The sequence below is a fragment of the Astatotilapia calliptera genome, chromosome 9 (assembly GCF_900246225.1).
Source record: "Astatotilapia calliptera chromosome 9, fAstCal1.2, whole genome shotgun sequence".
Lineage (NCBI taxonomy): Eukaryota > Metazoa > Chordata > Actinopteri > Cichliformes > Cichlidae > Astatotilapia > Astatotilapia calliptera.
The window spans coordinates 19,097,641-19,119,375 of NC_039310.1; the positions used below are offsets into that span (position 1 = coordinate 19,097,641).

Sequence of the window (21,735 nt, forward strand, 5' to 3'; positions counted from 1 at the left end):
TTTGTTCTGTAATCATCCAATTTACAGTCATGGTAAAAAAAAAAAAAAGAGAGAGAGAGAGAAAGAAAAACAAACAAAAAAAGTAAAGTACACTAACTTTGACTTCTAAGGTTTTATGTATCAGGACATAATAAAAACCACCTGCTCCTTAGCAGGGCTCAAAATCAGATTCAGATGGACTACAAAACATGACATATTACACAAAAACTAACCCTTAAATGCAGAAGCAGTATGTACACCCTTACTGCTTACATGTGAGTTAAGATGCCAATGAGGAGAAAGCAGCTGCTAACCAATGCATTCGATGAACTGATCGTCATCGAGTGTGAGCCCCTATGTGACACGCAAGTTTTGGCAGTTTTCTATTGTCTGGTGTCTTCAGCTGTGTGTTAACACAAAGCCAAAGAGGAAAGACATCAGCGATGATCTTAGAGAAGAAACTGTTGCTGAGAGCTGCTCTACGGTAAGGATGCATGTTTTTGTGTGTGTAAGTGTGTTTGTTTCCAAAGCCGGCCAGTGGGCCAGATTGGAATCTTTTCAGGCTGATTCTGGTCACTGGGCCAATTCTGGCCCGCGGGCCTTGTGTTTGACATCCCTGTTCGATACAGTCATTAAAAATATTCACAGGTGCCAATCTTCCCAGGAGTGGACATCCCAGCTAATTCACTTCAAGGTCAGGCCGCTACATCTCAGACTCTACAGGCCTCAGTAAACTGGATGGTAGCACAATTAGACAGAGACTGAACAAGTGTGGCTTATTTGGAAGGGTTGCAAGGCAAAAGCCTCCTCTCATCCAAAGTACTTAAGCATGGCTTAGGCTTGGAAAGCTATATCTGAACAAACCACAAGATTTCTCGAACAATGTGCTTTGGATACGTGAAACCAAAGTGAGTGTTTGGTCATAATCCACAGTCTCACGTTTGTCAAAAACCACACACAGCATATCAAAGCTCCTTTGTATCCCAAAATATTCTACAGTCAAATGTGAGGCCATCTCTCTGACAGCTAATGCGGGGCTGAAACTGGTCGTCCTTTTGTATAGAAAGCTCACGGTGAGCTCAGTGACTGCACAGTGTCCAGGTCCTGTGATCATCACCCCTCCACTATGGTGCGGTACTTGGCAGCCTGTATGAGGTCTTCATGCTTATATGCTGTTTGGTTTTCACTAAACTTGGGACAGGACAATGATCCCAAACATTCCAGCAAATCTACAACAGAATTGCTGAAAAAAAAAAAGAATCAAGGTGATACAGTGGCCCAGTCAAAGTCCAGTGCTGGACAGGATCTTAAGAATTCATCCAGAAGGATGTGAGACTGAAAAGTCATACAACTAATTTCTAGTTATTGCTGCTAAAATAGGTTCTTAAAGCTATTGACTCTTACTAACCTACTGAAATTGGCTGTTCTACAAGTGGCTTCTACCTTTTAACTTGTTTTTTGCTAAATAAATAAATTTGATTTGTTAAATGTATTTATTATCCTAACACATAAAATATAAGAAGTGACAGAGGATGTACTTTCTTTTTACCGTAACTGGACAGGAAAATGACTGAACACACAAAGTTTCCATCAACTGAATAAATCATGTAGTTTCCATGATTTGCAGCGGCAGCTCCGCAAACACATTCAGATTTGTTTTCATATCCTTCGTTTGTGTTCTTGAGAAGGAGATTGCTTTTGTTTTTTTCATGTAATAATTTCCATCCACAGATGAGCCTTGAGCAGACCAGTTAACAGAAGATCACCAGAGCTACCGGAACTCAGCACTGCTTGTTTATCAAAACGTTGAGTCCTTTTTGGTTCTTTGTCTTAAACGCCATAACAAAGTGGTGCGGGGCGATCTTTCCACGGCCCTCCTCGTCCACCTGGCCCATGAAGATGTAGTTCAAGCCTAGTGAGGTCACACAAAAAAAACCTGAATGCAGTGGCAGAATGGCAGAGACATTCAGGGAGGCCAAAATGTGAGAATCTGCCCACAGCAGGTCTGTATACTATATGTTTATATGCATACATATAAACTTACAGTACTTAGAGTTGAATTGACTGTTTGGACAGTGAGTTCTGCCGCTCACCTAACGCCTCAACTGAGAGTGACAGCGCATCACAGGAGGCAAACTCAGAGCCATAAGTTATTCAAAACAGTCAACCAGCATCTATACGATGTCATCATATTGCAGATAATAACCGGGGGAAAAAATTATATCGGGGACACTGAGAAAAATTTATTTCATCTCTACGCTGTACACTCACCTCTTCTGATAACTGGGCACTTTTTGCACAGGATAACGATCTTGGTGCTCATTGTCTTTCCTGCCTGCTGGATTGCCAGGTTGCCTTCTTTATACACGTTGATAATAGAGACGGTGGCGTGCATACTTCCACCTCTAATCACCGCTGTAATAACAGTTCCAGTTATCACTGTTGTAAACACAAAAAGCAGATGAAAAATTACTGAAACATTTCTTAGAAAAATAGTGTATATAACTCCCAAAAAAGCCTATACAGACAGAATACATACATGTAAAATCCACAGATACATTTTCATGTATAGAAAACTACAACTGCAATGGCTCCCGCAAGTGCTACAGTACCTCAGTCTTCTTCCTGTCACCTACAACTGGGGGTTTCTTCCTGTTAAAAGGGAGTTTTTCTTTCCCACTGTTGCCAAAGGTTTTGCTCATATTGTTTTGCTCTGATTGTTTGGGTTCTCACTGTATTCTCTGTACTATTGTATGGTTTACCTTGCAATGTAAAGGCAACCGTTGTTGTGATTTGATTCCTTAAAATTGAATTGAATTGCTTTAAAGGCGTCTCTTCTGCAAAAAGTGGAGTTTTACTTGGCCTCCAACCTTGTGCAGACTATAATATCCAACTTTGCTGGTCTTGCTTTGTCTTGGCACTTGTTCTGGGGTCTTTAGGCACATCTCTCACTATTTTTCTTTCCAGATTCTTTGAAATTTTTAACTTCTTACCTCTGCCAACATTGTTCTGTACTCTGTGGCTCTCTTTGAAATTCTTGATGATGCTTCTCACTCCAGTTTTAGACACTTGGAAACACTGTGATAACTTTGTATATCCACCTCCTGCTTAGTGAGCCTCAACAATTCTTTTTCTCAAGTCTAAAGTGATATCTTTTGTTTTTGGCATCATGCTTTCTCAAGTGATAGCTCAAACCCTTGCTGAGGTTTATCTACTCTATGTAAATTGGAAGATAACCCTCGGTTTTAACTTGATTGTACAAGTTTTGAGCATTACAAAGTAAAAGCACATCACTGCACAGCAGTGATTGTGCTATGGCTCAATAAAAAAGTCTGTTCTGTTTGTATAATAATACTGACCCTAGAAATGTTTGGGTTTTGTTTTCTATGAATTAATTAAATTGTTGTGTGCAAAAAGAAACTATTTATGCTTTCTAAAGAAAACCAGAATGTTCAGAAATGCTATGTTGAACATCCCTCTGTTAATAAATTATGGCAACTGCCAGTACTAGCCCCTCATCCTCACATTCACGTTTGGTTATCATATTCATATCTGAGAGAGCTGTGAACAATATGTGCGTGCTACATCTCAACTCCGCTTCTTTGAAGTGCAGCCTGTCTTTAAAAATGTCACTGTGGATTAACAGCATAGACTCTATACATTTCCTTTCAGGCTGTGAGCGCTACACCCTTGTGACCTTTTTTTTAAAGCTTCCTTATCCATCTATAAGGTAAAAGCTCCCTTTAATACAACATCAAAGAATTCCAACTCTATCAAACAAGAGGAAATTGAACGTGGGACATCATTAGTGTCACACAGACAGAAAGAAATCAAGGCGATAACGTCATTATAAATCATCTGACAGTTTAACTGCTCAGAGCAGAGATACTTTGCTACTTTGTTCCAGGTTTATTTTCCTGACTGATTCTGCTTAAACAATGCGACCAGTGTGCGGGGTGAAGTTTCAGCCATTTCCTGTTTAGACAGACCAGCTCTCACAAAAGAAAAACATACAGTTTTGCCGTTTGTTTCCACGGCTGGTGGAGAAGTGACGTTTAGCAGTGACAGCTGAGTGATACTGGAGCCGGTGGAGTGGAGGAGGAGGCACGGCTCATTCAGCATGAACAGGATTCTTTAACCTGATGGTACCAATGCGTCTGGACTTCACATGCTGCCTGTTTCATTTCCTGACAGGGATGAAATTAGCCAGAGGACTGCCTGTTTTAGTCGTGCTATTATATCTGTTGCTACTGTTACATAAACCAGCGAGCTGTATTTGATGATTTAATGTGTAGATGCCACATAATTTGATTATTTTAAAATACCAGCAGTGATTGGACCAGCTATTTTCAGCTTTGTCATGTCTCGTCTCCCTGTTTCATTCAGATGCGCCGATCACATAAAAGCGACTTTTTCTGCATTCGCCGCCACATCACTCGTCTTTCCTTTTTTCCCCCTTTTCCTCGACACAAACCGCATGTGTCAGATTGCCGAGCCTGAATAAACGCCTTCATTTATTGCCGCTTTGCCTACAGTCAGTGGCTGAGTATGAGTGTGTGTTTAGACTACAGGTAACCGTGGCCTACTGTATGCAATCATTCACTTCTTGACAGGCTATCAAGGAAGTCTTTGAGATGTGTAAGGGAAAAACAATCACAGAGCAAAGATAGCAACATAATCAGGACTATAAACTGCTACTTAAGGGGAGTTTTGGCTGTCAGCATGGGGTCTACTCATATATATCTTCAGAGAATCTGCAATTCAAGCTGTTTAGGATTAGTATTTGTGAAAGCAGATATGTTAAATGATACAAAAATGGCTGGAATTTATTAGTGACTATGGCTTAATGTGGTTTTTGATAAGTTACAGTAAGCTTTTATGTTCTCACCAAAATTGCTGGAGCAGTAATTGCTCTCAAGCGTTCCTTGTCTTTTGCATTTCTGCCGGCACAGGGCAACAGAGTACTTCAGAGCTGCACAGAGAGAAAAAGAAACACACACACACAAAAATCAGCCTCTGTAATTTTGCCCGCCAGTGACGCGGGCATGTAAGTTATGTTGCCATCTGCTTCTGCTGCAGCCTATTTACTGAGTATTCTTGGTAACACAAATGTCTCTACAGATGGATGGCTGTCAGTATCACAGACAATAGCTCGATTATGTGGCGAGGGAACGTCTGTTTTTGAAGTTAAAGATAGAAGAGAATCCATAAAGGAAAGAACTGAGGCTTGAAGTAAATACAATGTGACTGTGCAAATATTTTTCTTACTGTGGAGGGAAAAGTCGGGTGAGAGGGGGAGATAAGCCAACCAGAAAGCAGTGACACAGCATGACATCATAGCAGGGGGGGCGCCAAAATAACCTGGCCTGAGTGACGGAAAAAAACAACAATGTGTGGGAATGCGAGTCTGACTATGAAAATGAGCTGTGATTGCAGGTGCAGACGCACGCCCACCCCTTGTGTTATGTACAGTTTACACAAGAGAAAAGTCTTATGAGCATAACACATAGTTTTAGCATATGCTGTGTTACAACATGTGCTTGGCTGCATCTGTAATTGGACTACACTTTCCAGTATGTTCTATTGACTCACTGGCTGACTGCTATAATCTATTTACGTGAGCAAAGCATTTGCTCTTATGTGAGCCACATGTGTGGGGACAGTAGCAGAATGCATGGCCACAAGCAGCACACTGTACTACTACTTAAGCACCTCGCTCTTTCCTTCTCTTGCCTACATTTGCTATTGGAAGCAGATTTTAGATCCTTCTCAAGTTGAAAGAAGGAGATAAAATCCCACATGTTATCAAAGAATCCAGCAGCACAAAGCAAATACAGTCAAATCAGCTAATGCAGATATTAGAAGTCTGTGGATGTTAGAAGTTTTTTAATGGTTTCTATTGAATATAAGCTGCTACCTACGTATTGGCCTGGTGGTGACTGGCTGTGTGGTAGTTGCAGGCAGTACTGTTGTGGTGGGGAATTTCTTTGGTCTGAATTTGTAGTGCCCAATGAAGCCGTCGGCAGTCAGGCTGAGATCTGACAGGAACTGGATTAGGAGCTGATTCCCCTCCGACAACACCGGCCTACAGAGCAGCACGGGAAAGCAGACTGAGGATGAACTGAGATGAAATCACATGATGGTTTAGTGAAAATGAACTCTACAGCATGACAGAAATCACCTACGCTGGGGGGCTGTCTCCGCAGTATTTGCCAATCCTCTTCGCATCGTTTATTTCCGGCCCGTTGAAAATGGAGACGTGGTCGTAGCGGCAGTAGTTGTCTCGTTCCACATCGAACTTCTCGAACTTCACCTCAATAATCTGCAGCAGGAGACAAGTTATAAAGTATTCCTCTTTTTTCTAGCAGAAGCTTATAACAGGCCCTAGGGTGCATCATCTGACTAAAGTGTATGCTGTCATTTTTGAAAAGATATACTCCACCTGCGACTCACTGAGATTTCTTAAAAGAACGGCTCAGGTAACTTGCAATGTTTTATTTCAATAGAGTATTATTCCGCCACTGGCATTTACTCATCATTGATATAGAGGGAAAACATGCACGGAAAAATGACTAGATGAAAAACTTCTGTATCTTCATTTATTTACAAAACTCTGTTTATCTGCTGTGGATAGCTTCTCCAGTTTCCTCAGATTTTCTAAGCACACATCACACACCATGTCAAGATATGACAATTTTCCTCTAAAAACTCTTTGGGAATCACTCTGTTGTTACAAAAATACTATATTCTGCCTGTCAAACTGTGTTTGATATTTGAATGGTGCACAGATATTGTGGCCTAATAAAGAAACAAACAAACAAAGATATTCCCCTGAAAATGTTCAGGTACAAGGACTGGCCTGAAAATGAGTGAAAAAGCAGCCAATGTTCAAAGAAAGCCTTTGAAAACCCTCCAGAAAGCCTGAAGAAGTATTGCTACACAGCACTTGAGAAGACAGTGTCTCCTTGGAAGCAAAATATAAAGAAATTAGGAGTGACTCAAAACTTTTGCACAATCTCCTGGAATTTCAGTTCATTTGAGGCCAGTTATTCAGATAGAAACATTTGCATTTACTAATTTTTTTAAGTAAAAATTTTAATGTATGACCTGGTTCTTTGGTGCTACTATATGCCAGGAGCAGGTCACTCCAGCTGGGTAGTCCTTCTCAGGCCAGTTGGGTGTTTTGAAAGTCCCAGAGGGCTTAACCAGCCTGCCTCCACAGTACTGGTCCCCTGAGGAGAAATGACTGAAGTTAGTGCTAGGATTACACAATTAATTAGCTAAATTCTGCTCCTGTTATTGCTTGAATGAAATAATGAATGTTATTTAGCAATCTTTTAAAAGCTATAATGGTGAGTCAGTAATGTGCTCGTGTTATTAACTGCGTCTGGGGGCTCTCACTGCCTTTTTGTCATTATGAACACCATAAAAAGCAAGTCTGTCATTAGTCATCTGTGGGTTTAAAAATAACTGCCATCAGAGGAACATCAGTTCAGAAAAAACACAAACTCTCAAAGGATCGAATCGCTTAAAAACACGCTTTCCTTATGACATATACTTTAACTGATTCTGCCTTTCCAGCATGTAAAAAAATACATTTAGCAAATTGAAGAAAACAAATCTCTACAAATGGGTGACACGTGGTGCAGCAGAGTTTTAACCATGTTTAAAGACAGGATAGCAACAGTCTCTCTGCCGGCGGATAAGAGCCTGGCTGACTGGTTAATTGACACTGTCCACTACAGCTGTCAGCTCCTACGGTACAGAAAACCAGACATTAAACTTCTAAAAACAGTAGATGGCCCAGTGAGGAAAAACGCTAAAGGCTCTAAGTGAAATTTCTGACCTTTGCCTTGCAGCACAATAGCCAAAAAACATGAGAAATTCCACATCACAGTGCGAGAAGAGTTAAAAAGCAGATTTCTTTTAATCCACATGGACTTTTAGCCCACAGACCTGCTCTTACTGAGCACTACACGAATGGATACATCCTGTTTTTTTACTGGGTGTCTGCATACAAACAAGGTAAGATTTACTTCTTAGTAACATTACAGAAGCTCCACATATTTCTGCATTACATGCTTGGATAGCAGCAAGATGTTCTGCTACCCTTGCAAACTTGGCACCTTTGACTAAGACAGCTGTGTTAAGAGGAAGCATGCCCAAGCTTCTTCTTCTCCCCATGTTTTCTTACCTCGCTCATGTGTATGGGCAGCAGAGAAAACAGCCAGGAAGCCACTCCCAGCAGTGTTGGCATCGGATACCATCTGCAGGAGCATCTTGTTGCCTGTGGAAACAAGGGCTCCTGGCTTGAACGTTCCACAGAAGCGACCCAGTCTCTGTCCATTGACATGGCCGCTGTAGACATCCACATAATCATAGCGACACAGGTTGTCGTTCTCCAGATCAATGAAGCGGAATGACAGTACCACCACCTTGCCCTCCGGGACCTGGGTGGGGAGTTGGAGAATGCTTAGTTAAATTATTATTATTATTAGATGGCATAACAAACAAAAGAGCATAGACCTAAATACTGAATATTGTTACTTTAATACTCTCAAACATTTAACCTAATTGTGCATTTTAACCCAGCTTATGCCGTTTTTCCAACCTAATCATCAGCTTCACTGCAATAAAGTACAGAAACATCACAGAGCCACTCAGCAAAGATTGCCCTAAGCTAACTGCGGCTGTGGTTAACTATTTTTAGAAGGAAATTAGGAGTTTGGACTAAGACAAAGATTGTCATACTGTATTTATTTTTAATGAACAATGCTTTATCACTGTCATCATATGCTATGAATGAAAAACAGAACTGGACTCACTGTGATTCTCCACACACATTTGGTATTTGGAGGGTAAACTCCTGGGTACCCCTGGCTCCCGATTACTCCAGACTCTCCTGTGATGTTTCCGCCACATGTAAAGATTGGTCTGAGGAGAAAGATATTTTCTATACATATAAATAAAATAATAACGGTGCATTACAGCAAAATTTAAAAACAAAGTTGATAATATCCATTGGATTCAGTGCATTCAGTTCCTCGCCACATGTCCCGAGGCAGCCCATACTGCACAATATTCTTCCAACTCCAGTCATCTGACGGTGATTTTCAAAAGGCTAAATGGGATCCTTACTTTTTTAATCTAATAAATCTTTCAAGAAAATTTGAGTTTGGGGTAAAAAAGTAAATAAATAAGTACCTCTGCTGGGACTGCGCACAGACTTCTGTCAAGAACAGTAGAGTCCATGCGCAAAAAATACTGCATGTTCTCCACATTGTTGGGAAAACGGAGCAGGAGCTTCGCCTGTTTTCGCCCGGTGGCGTGAATGGCATTGTGCTCAACAGGCTAAAACGGAGGGGAAAAGTACCCAGGAGCTCCTGTAAGGACTTTCAGCAACGGAAAACTCAAGCAAGCAGATGAATATAGCGTTTGTTCTGCGTGGTAGGAGGGACGGGGCGCAGGGTGCACATTTCTTTTTTTTTCTTTCTTTCTTTTTTTTTTTCCCTCAGGGGGGGTTAAAGACGCGCTGGGAGGGGAGGGAGTGGGCGCTTGCATTAGTTGGCTTGAAAACGAAAAACCTTTAAGGAGATGGCATGAATATACTTGACTCCAGAAGTTATCTATGCATGGTTTCACATTCCGATCAACGTGTATATTTCTGAATTCAAATACCTGCATGTGCCTAAAGGTGAATGAGGCAACTTGTGTTGTGTTCTCCAATCTTATTTTTTTATTTTATATTTTATATATCTCTATAAACTGAATACAAAATACAATTACATGAAATATGGCTTGTTAGAGTTGTGTGCTGCAAAGGGGTCATCTGAGGATTGAAAGAGAGCACCACCTGCTGGACAAACTATGGTGTAAGCAATTTTATTATCACTCAAATTCCAATTCAAAAATGTGCTGTTCTCTCCATCATATTATGTTGTTTATTTGATTATATAATTATTATTTCTATTTTAGATGTTACCTATTTACGGAAGCGTAGAGCTGCCACCCAGGCAAAAGAAAAATACAAGTGTATCACGTTATAAGGTGAAAGGTTTATTGTTCTAACAAGATACTTTTCCTGTTTGTACAATATACTATCATGTTTGTACAATATACTTTTCACGTTTGAACAACATAATATCACGTTATTACAATATACATAATTATCACGTTCGTACAATATAATATTTATATTGTACGAACGTGATCCTATATTGTACGAACGTGATCCTATATTGTACGAACGTGATCCTATATTGTACGAACGTGATAATTATGTATATTGTAATAACGTGATATTATGTTGTTCAAACGTGAAAAGTATATTGTACAAACATGATAGTATATTGTACAAACAGGAAAAGTATCTTGTTAGAACAATAAACCTTTCACGTTATAACGTGATACACTTGTATTTTTCTTTTGCCTGGGTGGCAGCTCTACGCTTCCGTATTAGTATTAATTTTATTAATTTATACATATTTATAGTTTTAGTACGTGATAGAATTTTGAATCCTTGTGTCGCGCTTGAGAAACTGAAAGAAGAGAGATGGGAAGCATCGGCGATTCTGTGATTGATTGCGACGCCTGGAGTTTCACAGTTGCCACTATCATCAGCTCGGCGATCGATTCATTTCAGTTCCACAAAAGATGGCGGACCGAACGCCTGGTGGCTCTCAGAAAGCTAGCGCTAAGGTAAACTTATAGTTTGTAGTTGTTTTAGCTCACTTGCACCTGTTGTAATGAGAACTGTGCAAATAATCTTGTGCTTGAACAGCACTAGCTGTTTGCTGTAAAAGACCACAACAGGGAGTGTGCGCAACAGTGTCTGCTAACACTGCCGCGCTACGGCTAACTGAGGCGCCGCAGCCACACTGGCTGGTTTTAGCTAAGCTAAGCTAATGTGTTGGTCACCATAAACTGGATTAATGGAAGCAGTTATCACAGGAATAAACTTGTTCGCAAATCACAAGCTTTACACGTGCATTGTCTTCTGGATGACGTACAGTGGTTGTATATTTCAGTGTGGAAATAGTAAATTAAGCATTTGGGAGCTGGGGCCTAACCGTCATTCGCCGTTTAGCGCAATGCATTCAGTCCGTGGCGCTGCACCAAAAGACGACTTCTTAGGCCTCTTGTTAATTTAGCTAATTTCTTAATCTTTCCTGGTCTCCAGCTGCAGCTTGGTCGTAAATGTGTAATGTATTATACTTAAATAATTAGTGTTAAATGTCTGAGTAACGGTTGCCGGCGCCTATTTAATACAGCCGACTTTATAAACCAGCGGCTACAGTCCGCGCTGAAGTTACCCGTTTACGGGATAATTGTTAGGCATATTAAATAATAATAATAGCAGGACTCAACATTACTTGAACAAGTCGTGGTTGTTTCCAGTTATTAAATAGTCGTAATGTGTGCTTATTAAATACCTGGTGAAAACAACCATACTTTGTTGACATGTACAGGCGCTGCTTGAGAGCAAACTGAAGTCTTTCAGCATTGGCAAGATGGCAGTGGCAAAGAGAACCCTCAGCAAAAAGGAACAAGATGAAATAAAGAAAAAAGTAAGTATGGATTTTCCTTTTGCACAATATTCTCTGCATGAGTAATAGCTGTTAGAGATTTATATGATTTATTTACTTTGACACCTTTGTGCGTGTGTGTGTTCAGGAAGATGAACGAGCGGCAGCTGAAATTTATGAGGAGTTTCTTGCTGCTTTTGAAGGAGGAGGGGAGGGAAAAGTCAAAGCTTTTGTCCGTGGTGGCATTGCAAATGCAACGAAAGGTATACGTTTTGCATTATATATTTCTCAAACTGATTGCAAAATATGCAAATGTTAAAGAACAGTTCACCAAACCTTTTTTACTTCGGAAATTGAAACAGTAATGTGATTGGAGGGCGAAAACTAAAAAAAGGTTTTCTCCTTGCAGAGGAAGCGGCTGCTGATGACAAGAGAGGAAAGTTGTACAAGCCTAAGTCACGTTTTGAGACCCAACCAAAAAGCATCCTGCCTTTGGAAACTCCGCCACAATTTTTAGCATTAGACAAACGGCATGTAAGTACTGTTTCTGAGAATGAGAAGCATCTCGTCTAACTTTTGCATTGAATAACACTTACCTGGTTTCCTCATTGTAGGGCTTAAAGAAGAGCAGTGAAAAGGAAAAGAAGAAGAGTAATTTGGAGCTCTTCAAAGAAGAACTTAAACAGTAAGTTTTAACACAGGAAGGTGTTAAAATATTTTAGTGGCAGAGATTAGATGTTCCTAAGACTTTTGGTGTGGTTATTAAAGTTGTAATATATTAAACACAGATTTTAATCAGCTGTGATATGTGTCTGTGTCTTGTAGAATACAGGAAGAGAGAGATGAAAGACACAAGATGAAAGGACGTGTTAGTCGCTTCGAACCGCTCTCTGGGACAGATGGAAGACGCTCCTGTAAGTGTTGTTTAAGTCGCGTGACTGCCTTACGTGCACTAACTTGGCCTGACAGGGCCCTTTCCTGCCTTACGCCACCCTCTGTCCCTTTGTCCACATCTACCCTGAAACAAAATTTATACTGCTTTTCTGCTTCTTTTAGCGGATGGTTCTTCACGAAGAAACCGTCCGTCCAGTGGTAATTTTGACTTAATATAGTGACCGTGAATACCTTTATCTTGCTAAGAAAATAATGTTGGTCCTGTCAGACAGCAGCAGGAAATTCTTTTCTTTTCTCTGTGTCTGCAGTTTTGGATGATTGTGCACCAGGTTCCCATGACGTTGGAGATCCATCCACTACTAACTTGTACCTTGGAAACATCAATCCACAGGTTTGTATCTAAACATGCATGAAGTGGAAGTAATGTAAAGCATGCCATAAAAGGAGGGGCTTAAGCATGTTGCTATTCCTTCAAAATTTGCTACATATGCCCTTAATTCAGAATGGGAAATATTTATGCAATGTCTGTGTTTCTCAATTTGTATCATTTACTTCATAGATGAACGAAGAGATGCTGTGCCAAGAGTTTGGCCGGTATGGCCCGCTGGCAAGTGTGAAAATCATGTGGCCGAGGACAGATGAGGAAAGGGCTCGGGAGAGGAACTGTGGCTTTGTGGCTTTCATGAACAGGAGGGATGCAGAGCGAGCACTCAAAAACTTAAATGGTACGAATCTCGAATTCTTTTATTAAGTTGTTATATTACATCCTTTTATCTTCTTTCCAGTTCACATGTGCGTGTATAATTTAATGCACATTTACTCCCATAATAGGAAAGATGATAATGAACTTTGAGATGAAATTAGGATGGGGAAAAGGTGTGCCCATTCCACCCCATCCCATCTATATCCCTCCTTCTATGATGGAACATACACTCCCCCCGCCTCCCTCTGGCCTCCCATTCAACGCACAGCCCCGAGAGAGGCTAAAGAACCCCAATGCTCCTCTGCTTCCTCCACCTAAAAACAAGGAGGAGTTCGACAAGGTAATTCAATACGTCAGCCTAGGATTTTCTCATGGGATATGGCAATGTTTTGTTAATTGTGGTGGTAAGATGTTAGTCATAATAAGCAAGTCAGTACAGGATTTAGATTTTGAATTAGTTGTTGTGTGTAAGAAAGTGTCATTATCAAATGTCAATGTGTGCAAAATGCTCAGTGTTACAAAGAGGTGTTACTGTGGTAAAGTATCAGGGTTGTTTGGCCTCTAGTAAAACTGACAGCAGGAAAGGAAAGTTATTGTCTTTTTGCACTTTTTAAATGCATTTTTTATATTTTTCACCTGTTGCCTTTGTAACAATACTCACATTCTATGTTTATTATCTGATGTGACTTCATATACAGACTCTGTCGCAAGCCATAGTCAAAGTGGTTATCCCAACAGAAAGGTACATGTTTTTCTTTTTTTTTTTTTAAATTGGTGTACAAACTTAGAAAGAAAAAAAACATCCCATAATGAAACTAATACGTTTGATCATTTGATCACTGCATGCTACAGGGGGCTGGTCAGTGTGGATGAGCAATGGTTGAGGCAGCTGCACGGCGTCTTCATACTAGTACCTAGAATAATACTGACTGAAGTTTGTTTCACATCCCTCCATCATTCATATTTTCTTTACATGTGTAGCCAAACATCATTATAGATCTTAATAACTATGCTATTTAGAGAAAAATATCATTACTTTCACAGTCCCACTCCATACATAGACATTAAATCGTGTTTCTCAACTTTAGTGATGTTGTACTCTGCTACATACATGATCTGCTGATTCTAGATCCGTAGTTGTGAAAACCTGTTCTCTGACCATTGCTCACTCAGACCGTCTCCCCCCTTGGCCTCTGTCACTATGAGGAGCTCAGTAAATTTGGCTCCTGCTGACAAATCCAAACCTGCCATCATTAGTCTATATATGACCTTTGACATTGGCCTTGGTGAGCAGCACAAGTTGAACTGTCTGCAGCAGCGAGGGACCTGAAAAGCATCATGGGATGGATTGGGAAAGTATACAGAATTTTACCCCGTCATTGGTACGATCGGCTCCAATACAAGTAAATGTGATTTGTGTTGTCAAATGAAAGACATCCTTTGTCTTGTTGGCCACTTTAGGCTAATTGTATGCAGCCTGCACAATTTATTTCCTCTACAAATTATCACAGAAGAACTTCTAACGTTCCCATTTGCACAGTTTTAAGTCGGTACCAACTCCACTAGTAGATAACCCGTTTTAAGCCAAAGATCACGTACTGCTTTTTCACGTTACATTAGTAGGAAAGAGTGGGAATTGAAAGGCACTGTACTGACAAATATTCCTGTTAGTACGGTGTCTTATTAATGTCTCGCTCCTGTTGTTCCCAATTCCACTCACCCCCACATTGTGAAATTTGAACTTAAAGATATTTTATATGAAGGTTCCGAGCAGTGCAATGTAATTAAAAGCTGTTGCACTGTAGCTTCAAAGAACACAGGCATGACCTTAGTAGATGCAATAAAAAAAGCTTTTCTTATCTTTTCCTTTTTTTTTTTTTTAATTGACATGAATGTCGTACTGTCACAAAATGTTTTTATATACATATTTTTTATTTTTTGCGTGTATTCATTGATGTTATATGTAGGCCCAGAGGTGTAGCCACAGTGATGGTTAATTTATTCCTGGTCATGTGACACACTCTGACAGTCATCTGTTGTCTCATATTCCCCGTCATTTAAACCGTCGCTATAGTAAATAATAAATGGGTATTGTGGTAAGATTTTAGAGTGATTTAGCCATCGTTCTGTACCAAGTATATAATATCACAGTGGAAATTTATTATTCAGGTATAGGTCAATACAGCTGCATTTATGCTTGCAGCATTTCATTGTGTGACATAAATTGTCTTTGCCTAGTCAGCCTGTTGAGTGTGTCAGACCACCAAGAATAAATTAATCTTTAATTGGGAGGTTTTAGTAGTGTTCAAGAGTCCGTCCAGTCTGAATCCGTTTGCTTTAACTGTGTTTTTCTTGTAGGAATTTGCTCTCTCTCATCCATCGAATGATCGAGTTTGTGGTGCGTGAAGGACCAATGTTTGAAGCCATGATCATGAACAGAGAGATCAACAATCCCATGTACAGGTGAGCTTAGCTGCACAATAGAAATGTAGTGTTATTCTGTTAGCTAAAATTCTATGATGTGCTGAGTTACAAAGGTTGTGTATGTCTTTTTATGACAGGTTTTTATTTGAGAACCAGAGCCCAGCACATGTATACTACCGATGGAAGCTCTACTCCATACTGCAGGTTAGTTTTCTATCTTGAAAAAAGTTGCAAAATTTCAGGGGGATCCAGCCATTCCACTAAGTTTCTTCTTTTTATCAATGTGTTCACTGTGATTTATTACTTCCTCAGGGTGAATCACCAGCCAAATGGCGAACAGATGACTTTAGGATGTTTAAAAATGGCTCTTTGTGGCGCCCACCTCCTCTTAATCCGTACCTCCATGGTCCTTACGATGACGGTGAGGAGGAGGAAGATGAAGAGGAGGCCAATAAGAAAGGCTGCTTAAAAGAAGAGTAAGAATATTTGTTTATATTCTGTTACATCTATGTTGTATTTGCTAAATTGCAGAAGTTCTGAGGTCTTTACTTGAAGGAACACTGGAGTCATGCTTTGATTTCTAATTGGCTTTGTTGATGTTCCCACCTGCTCCAGTGTTGTTACAACTGTTAATACTTTGCTGAGTAGTGACTCAGTATTTAGAAATCGGCAGGATAGTCAAGTTTCTCTGCATATCCATTAATTTTAACATCAACTCGCAGCTCACGCCTGCACTCGCACTTCTACAGTTTTGCTAATCTAACATGAAAGTAAATGTAAAAACACAAAGTGAGAACCTGAATTGTCAACTGTAATGGAATAAACTTGTGCTTTGCAATTGAAAACCCAGGCCTACCCCAACATGCCCTCTCTGGAGCTCTACAGTTTCAGTGGACAGAAATACTTTTTTTTTTCTTAACACTGACTTTTATTGTTAAAATTTTAGGTGTATTAAGAAAAAAAGCAGCCACGCAAATGAAGCTTTAATTTATTTTGGTCCTGGCTTTTATTTTATTATTGTGACAGATATAGGGCTGTGTGATATGACCAAAATCTTAAATCCCGATATAAGACATCTATCGTCCCGATAATGATATAAATCACAAAGATTTAACATTTTCTGTAAATTCTGTGAATCTCTGGCAGCTCGACTTGTGTGAAGTGTTTCCAGCTGGGCGTCGTGTACCTGGAGTCGAGTGTTTTAACCGATGCATTAAAGGATACATTTTTAGACATAAGTTGTAATGGCCGCCGTTTTCTTTGTGAGTATTTATTACAGGCGTGCTGCGGGCCTGTTCTAACGTTTGAGTCTAAGGTTTATTTTTTAGCACCTGGCGGCTCTTTTTTGCTTTTCATCCGTAAATAATCTACATACTCTTTCACGTGATTCAGTTTATTTTGAAAAGTCTCAACAGGATCTTGAGCTTTATTGTGAAAGGTTTATGTGGAACATAAACAAGCGGACACGTGATGGTTTTACCGTCGTTGTTGCTAAAGACAACGCATAAATACAGGCACTTGTCCGTCTGTAGTGTGGTTATATTAAATATAAGAGAAAGAGATAACTTTAAGAAATTAATATAGCCACTACAGTGACCATCAAAACGATGAAAAAATATTGCCATAAACAGTTTATTTTGCGACACCACGAAACAAACGATAGCGTAAAATGAAACGATAGACGTTTTTATATCGTCATCCGATATATATCGTTATATGAACAGCCCTAGACAGATATGAAAAGTACAGTAGTGCAGACAACAGCTGGGTTAAATGCACTCTGTCCTCACTGTCCTTCATCTCTGCAGGGAGCGGGACAAACTAGAGGAGATGCTGCGTGGTTTGACTCCCAGGAGGGCAGATATTGCAGAGGCCATGCTGTTCTGTCTCAGCCATGCTGAAGCTGCTGAAGAAATTGTGGAGTGTATCACAGAGTCCCTCTCCATCCTAAAGACCCCTTTACCCAAGAAGGCAAGACATTGACCAAAAGAAGAGAAAGACTTTGATAACAACCTGTTTATAGAATTACCCGAAAACCCTTCCAGAATCATAAACTCCGGTTTGCTCTTTGATGTGTTTCAGATTGCACGGTTGTATCTAGTTTCTGATGTGCTGTATAACTCTTCTGCCAAAGTAGCCAATGCATCTTACTACAGAAAATAGTAAGTTATGTCGTTTGTATACTTGAACCATATTATCATCAATTTCACTTAGTCACTCCTTTTTTCCCAGGAAATAAATTGCTCTTTCCTTGTTCGTAATAGCTTTGAGACAAAACTCTGCCAGATTTTCGCCGACCTAAACGCAACTTACAAAACAATACAAGGTCACCTTCAGTCTGAAAACTTCAAGGTACCAAGTCTTGTTAAGTAAACTTCACAGCCTTGATAATTTATATAGTTAAACATCCAGGTTACTTAGCTCTTTTTGTCCTAATTCTTTTTTTTTGTGTGTGTGTGTGTGTGTGTGTGTGTGTGTGTGTGTGTGTGTGTGTGTGTGTGTGTGTGTGTGTGTGTGTGTGTGTGTGTGTGTGTGTGTGTGCGCTAGCAACGGGTAATGTCATGTTTCCGGGCATGGGAGGACTGGGCTGTGTACCCTGACCCTTTTCTTATCAAGCTGCAGAACATCTTCCTTGGTCTAGTAAACCTCGCTGTGGAGAAGGAGCCTGTAAGCCTTGTTGTGGAGGTAAGTGAGGCTTTATTATTTAGTCTTTTCAGTACCATTAAAGTTATTGTATTATTATTGCTTTGAAATTTTACCATGCTGCTACTAAATTTCCATGTTTTTTCTTTTTCCTCTACATTTGTATCAAGCCTGAGCCAGCAGACGACATTGATGGGGCTCCTATCGGGGATTATGTAGATGGTACTCCACTGGAGGACGTGGATGGAGTGCCCATTGACTCAGTTCCCCTTGATGGGGCACCAATCGATGGAGCCCCTCTGGATGACTTAGATGGAGTTCCTATCAAGTCCATGGAAGAAGACCTAGATGGAATACCTTGTGAGTAGTGCATACAATAGCAAAGCATGTTTCCAAGAGCTGTTGGATCCATCAATTTCCCAGCGACTCAGTTCTTTTCTTTTTTTTCTTCTTTCTGTTAATATAGTGGATCCGTCCAAGGATGCTCCCTTCAAGGTAGCACCATCGAAATGGGAAGCAGTGGATGAGGCAGAGTTAGAATCTCAAGGTGAGGCCTTTTAAAGTGTCAGATTAGTTGTTACCTACATTATGTTATCATAGCTGGCGTGAGGGTTTTGCAATTACTTGACTCATATAATTGCCTTTGTTTGCTCCTCAGCTGTGACAACCTCCAAGTGGGAGATATTTGAGCAGCCAGAAGAAACAAAAAAGTAAGGTTTTTTTTGTGTGTGTGTGTTTGCCTTTTGAGTTTGATGTTTTGTGAATGCCTTGACACGCCTTTGTTTAAAAAAATTAATTGTGTTCACCTCTAAAGGGACGATGCGGACAGTGATGAGGACAGAAGCCCTCGTTCAGAAGATAATCAGAGCTATTCCAACCCAATCAGAGATGACTCTGACTTTAAGTCAAAGATGTCTGAAATGAACGAGGAGAAGCGCTCTAAGCTCAGAGAGATAGAGGTACTCCCCCCCCTTCTTTATTTATAAAGTTTTGCATGTGTAATTTGACATATCAGGCCCAATACAGCAAGTACCAACCGATACAAAGACATATATCAAGACAGATTAGGCCATTAAAATTCGGATGATAACAATAAAACAGAAAAAAAGAAAAACATAACATCTTCCAGCCAACGTGATTGGGCTGGAGGGTGAGGAGCTTTCCAAGACAGCAAAATTCGACCTCGTGCCAGCAGTGAAGTGAAAGCGATAATATCCAGTTGCTTACGACTAAGGTTTAGGGTGGCGTCCTCAGAAACACCAAAAAGGGCAACTAGTGGGCATGGCTTGAGAGTAACGCTCAAAACATGAGAGAGCACTTCAAAGTAAAAAGTCCAGTATAATTGAAGTGACGGGCAGGCAAAAAACATATGAGTTAAATTGCCGGGGGATTGTGTTGCATCTGTTGCACAGGTCAGGAATGCCGGGGTATATTTTAGATAGTCTAGATCTTGAGAAGTGTAACCTGTATACCGTCTTAAACTTAATAAGGGAGAGTCTTGCACATGAGGCTGAGGAATGAATTTTGTCAATTACTTTGTCCCAATAACCTTCAACAAACTGAAAACCCAGTTCCTGTTCCCAACTCGAAGCAATTTTCTCGGTTGAGTAATTGCCCGATGCCATAATTAAAGTATATATTTGTGATATTAGAGCCTTACTGTGAGGCTTCAACTGGAACAAGTCTTCCCACCAAGGCTTGAGAGGCTGACTTGGAAACTCTGGCAAGATAGAAGATGCACAGTGTCTTATTTGAAAGCAGTGGAACAAATGATACGAGGGCAAATCATACAAAGAACAAAGGTCACTAAAACTGAGAAAAATGTTATGTTTAAAAAGTCATAAAACCATTTGATACCTTTTCTTGCCCATATACGGAAGGAGTCGTCCACCAGGGACGGGGGGAAGAGGTGGTTGTTGCAGATTGGGGTCAGAGCAGAAGCAGAGACTGAATTGAAGTGACGCCGGAATTGATACCATATTTTTAAAGAGCCAATTAGAACAGGGTTGTCTGTGAATTGTAACAGGGAAACAGGAAGGGATGAAAATAATAGTGCTGAGAGTGAGGAAGAGATAGAGGTACTTTACAGATACCACAGACCTCAGACTGCACATGGCAGTATACGACAATAGTTGATTGTATTTCTCCATGCAGGTTAAAGTCATGAAGTTCCAGGATGAGCTGGAGTCTGGGAAAAGACCTAAGAAGCCCGGTCAGAGTATTCAGGAGCAGGTGGAACATTATAGGGACAAACTACTACAAAAGGTGTGTATTGGATCAGGTGTACTTAAAGTTTGGAAGAAAAATGCACACTTTTGATCATTTATTACTGGTTTATAATTGTTACATGCCGTGAAAAAAAAAATCAAAACCTAACAAGAGATTTTTTTTTTTAATCCCTTTAGGAAAAAGAAAAAGAAAAACTGGAGCGGGAAAAAGAGAAGGAAAAGAAAGAGAAGGAAAAAGCTGAGGCACGGTTGAAAGAGTTAAAGAAGGAAAAAGAGAAGGAGGACACACCAACCAGAAAGGAGAGGTCAGACACTTGTTTAATTGCTGCGTGCTTTCAGTGATTCAAAGTGTGGATCTAGGGTTTTTCTTTTTTTTCTTTCATTCATGGAACATTGGATTTATTTAATTTCCTGTGTGACAGATATTTGTCCCCTCCGGTTGATAGGAAGCGTCGTCACAGTGGATCACCGAGCCCAACGCGGAGCAGCAGCAGACGAGGCCGGTCGTCCTCACCTCGTTCAGAGCGGTCCGAAAGATCAGAGCGCTCCGACCGATCATACTCTAAAGACACATCCTCACGTTCTTCTCATAAAGACTCTCCTCGATCCAGCAACAGAAAGTCATCCAAGAGGTAAGATGGTGTTAAGCGCTACTAATATTAACATTTTAACATACTCAATGTGCTTGAAGTGGTCACTAAGAGTAGTAAAGTGCTACATATGTAGTCCTGGACCTGAATATTCAACAAATTTGATATTTGCTTTTCTGGGTATTCCCATTTTTTGTTTATTTTTGCCATTTTCTTATTTAGATCACCGTCATCACCTCGCACACCCAAACGATCCAGGAGATCGCGCTCCAGGACACCCAAGAAATCAGCTAAGAAATCCCGCTCCAAATCAAGGTCTCCACATCGATCTCACAAAAAGTCAAAGAAGAGTAAACACTGACATCTTTTTTTTTTTTTCTTTTCTTCCCCAACTCCTCCCTCCTATTCTCTGCGCCATGTGTATAAAAATTGACTGATTTGGCAGCTGAAGATTTCTGCCCTGATGTTAAAGTGAGGACAATGAAGTGTGGAGGGTTTTGCATGGGTTTCCATCTGGTGTACCAGATAGATGGCGCCACTGCTGTTTTATATTGTAAAAAAATAAATAACGTGCTTGTGTTTCCTGATTCCCATCACCTCCAAATGGAATTCATCCATGTGGTAGACCACACCTGTAAAGAGTGTGACGACAATAGTCTTATTCATGCTGTCATTTTCTGTTTTTGTAGTTCACATTAAAAATAATTCCTAATAAAGTGATTTTTTTTTTTTTTTTAAACAAAGAGCTG

General features: G+C 40.2%; 2 protein-coding genes across 5 annotated transcripts; one reads left to right on the plus strand and one right to left on the minus strand.

Moving 5' to 3' along the window:
- Positions 1 to 1,479: 1,479 nt before the first annotated feature.
- Positions 1,480 to 9,425, minus strand: pcolce2b (procollagen C-endopeptidase enhancer 2b). The gene is made up of 9 exons (XM_026179739.1): positions 9,184 to 9,425; positions 8,805 to 8,913; positions 8,174 to 8,429; positions 7,087 to 7,211; positions 6,165 to 6,301; positions 5,901 to 6,064; positions 4,868 to 4,951; positions 2,251 to 2,418; positions 1,480 to 1,891 (listed from the first exon to the last, which is right to left on the minus strand). The coding sequence occupies exons 1-9, from the start codon at positions 9,315 to 9,317 to the stop codon at positions 1,761 to 1,763; spliced, it is 1,308 nt and encodes a 435-aa protein (XP_026035524.1). The 5' UTR covers positions 9,318 to 9,425; the 3' UTR covers positions 1,480 to 1,760.
- Positions 9,426 to 10,572: 1,147 nt separating this feature from the next.
- On the plus strand, positions 10,573 to 21,702 carry u2surp (U2 snRNP-associated SURP domain containing). Of its 4 annotated transcripts, none has more exons than XM_026179735.1 (26): positions 10,573 to 10,677; positions 11,448 to 11,546; positions 11,653 to 11,767; positions 11,914 to 12,038; positions 12,119 to 12,189; positions 12,330 to 12,418; positions 12,561 to 12,596; positions 12,707 to 12,789; positions 12,958 to 13,123; positions 13,230 to 13,441; positions 13,800 to 13,843; positions 15,460 to 15,564; positions 15,663 to 15,729; positions 15,838 to 16,001; positions 17,334 to 17,496; positions 17,608 to 17,687; positions 17,790 to 17,877; positions 18,073 to 18,210; positions 18,339 to 18,528; positions 18,635 to 18,715; positions 18,827 to 18,878; positions 18,983 to 19,127; positions 20,323 to 20,433; positions 20,574 to 20,701; positions 20,819 to 21,028; positions 21,209 to 21,702. In XM_026179735.1, exons 1-26 carry the CDS (start codon positions 10,633 to 10,635, stop codon positions 21,345 to 21,347), a joined length of 2,946 nt encoding a protein of 981 aa, XP_026035520.1. In that variant the 5' UTR covers positions 10,573 to 10,632; the 3' UTR covers positions 21,348 to 21,702. The 4 variants fall into 4 exon arrangements, with proteins under 4 accessions (XP_026035520.1, XP_026035521.1, XP_026035522.1 ...); XM_026179736.1 differs by having other exon boundaries at positions 20,843 to 21,028; XM_026179737.1 differs by lacking the exon at positions 12,561 to 12,596.
- Positions 21,703 to 21,735: the final 33 nt, after the last annotated feature.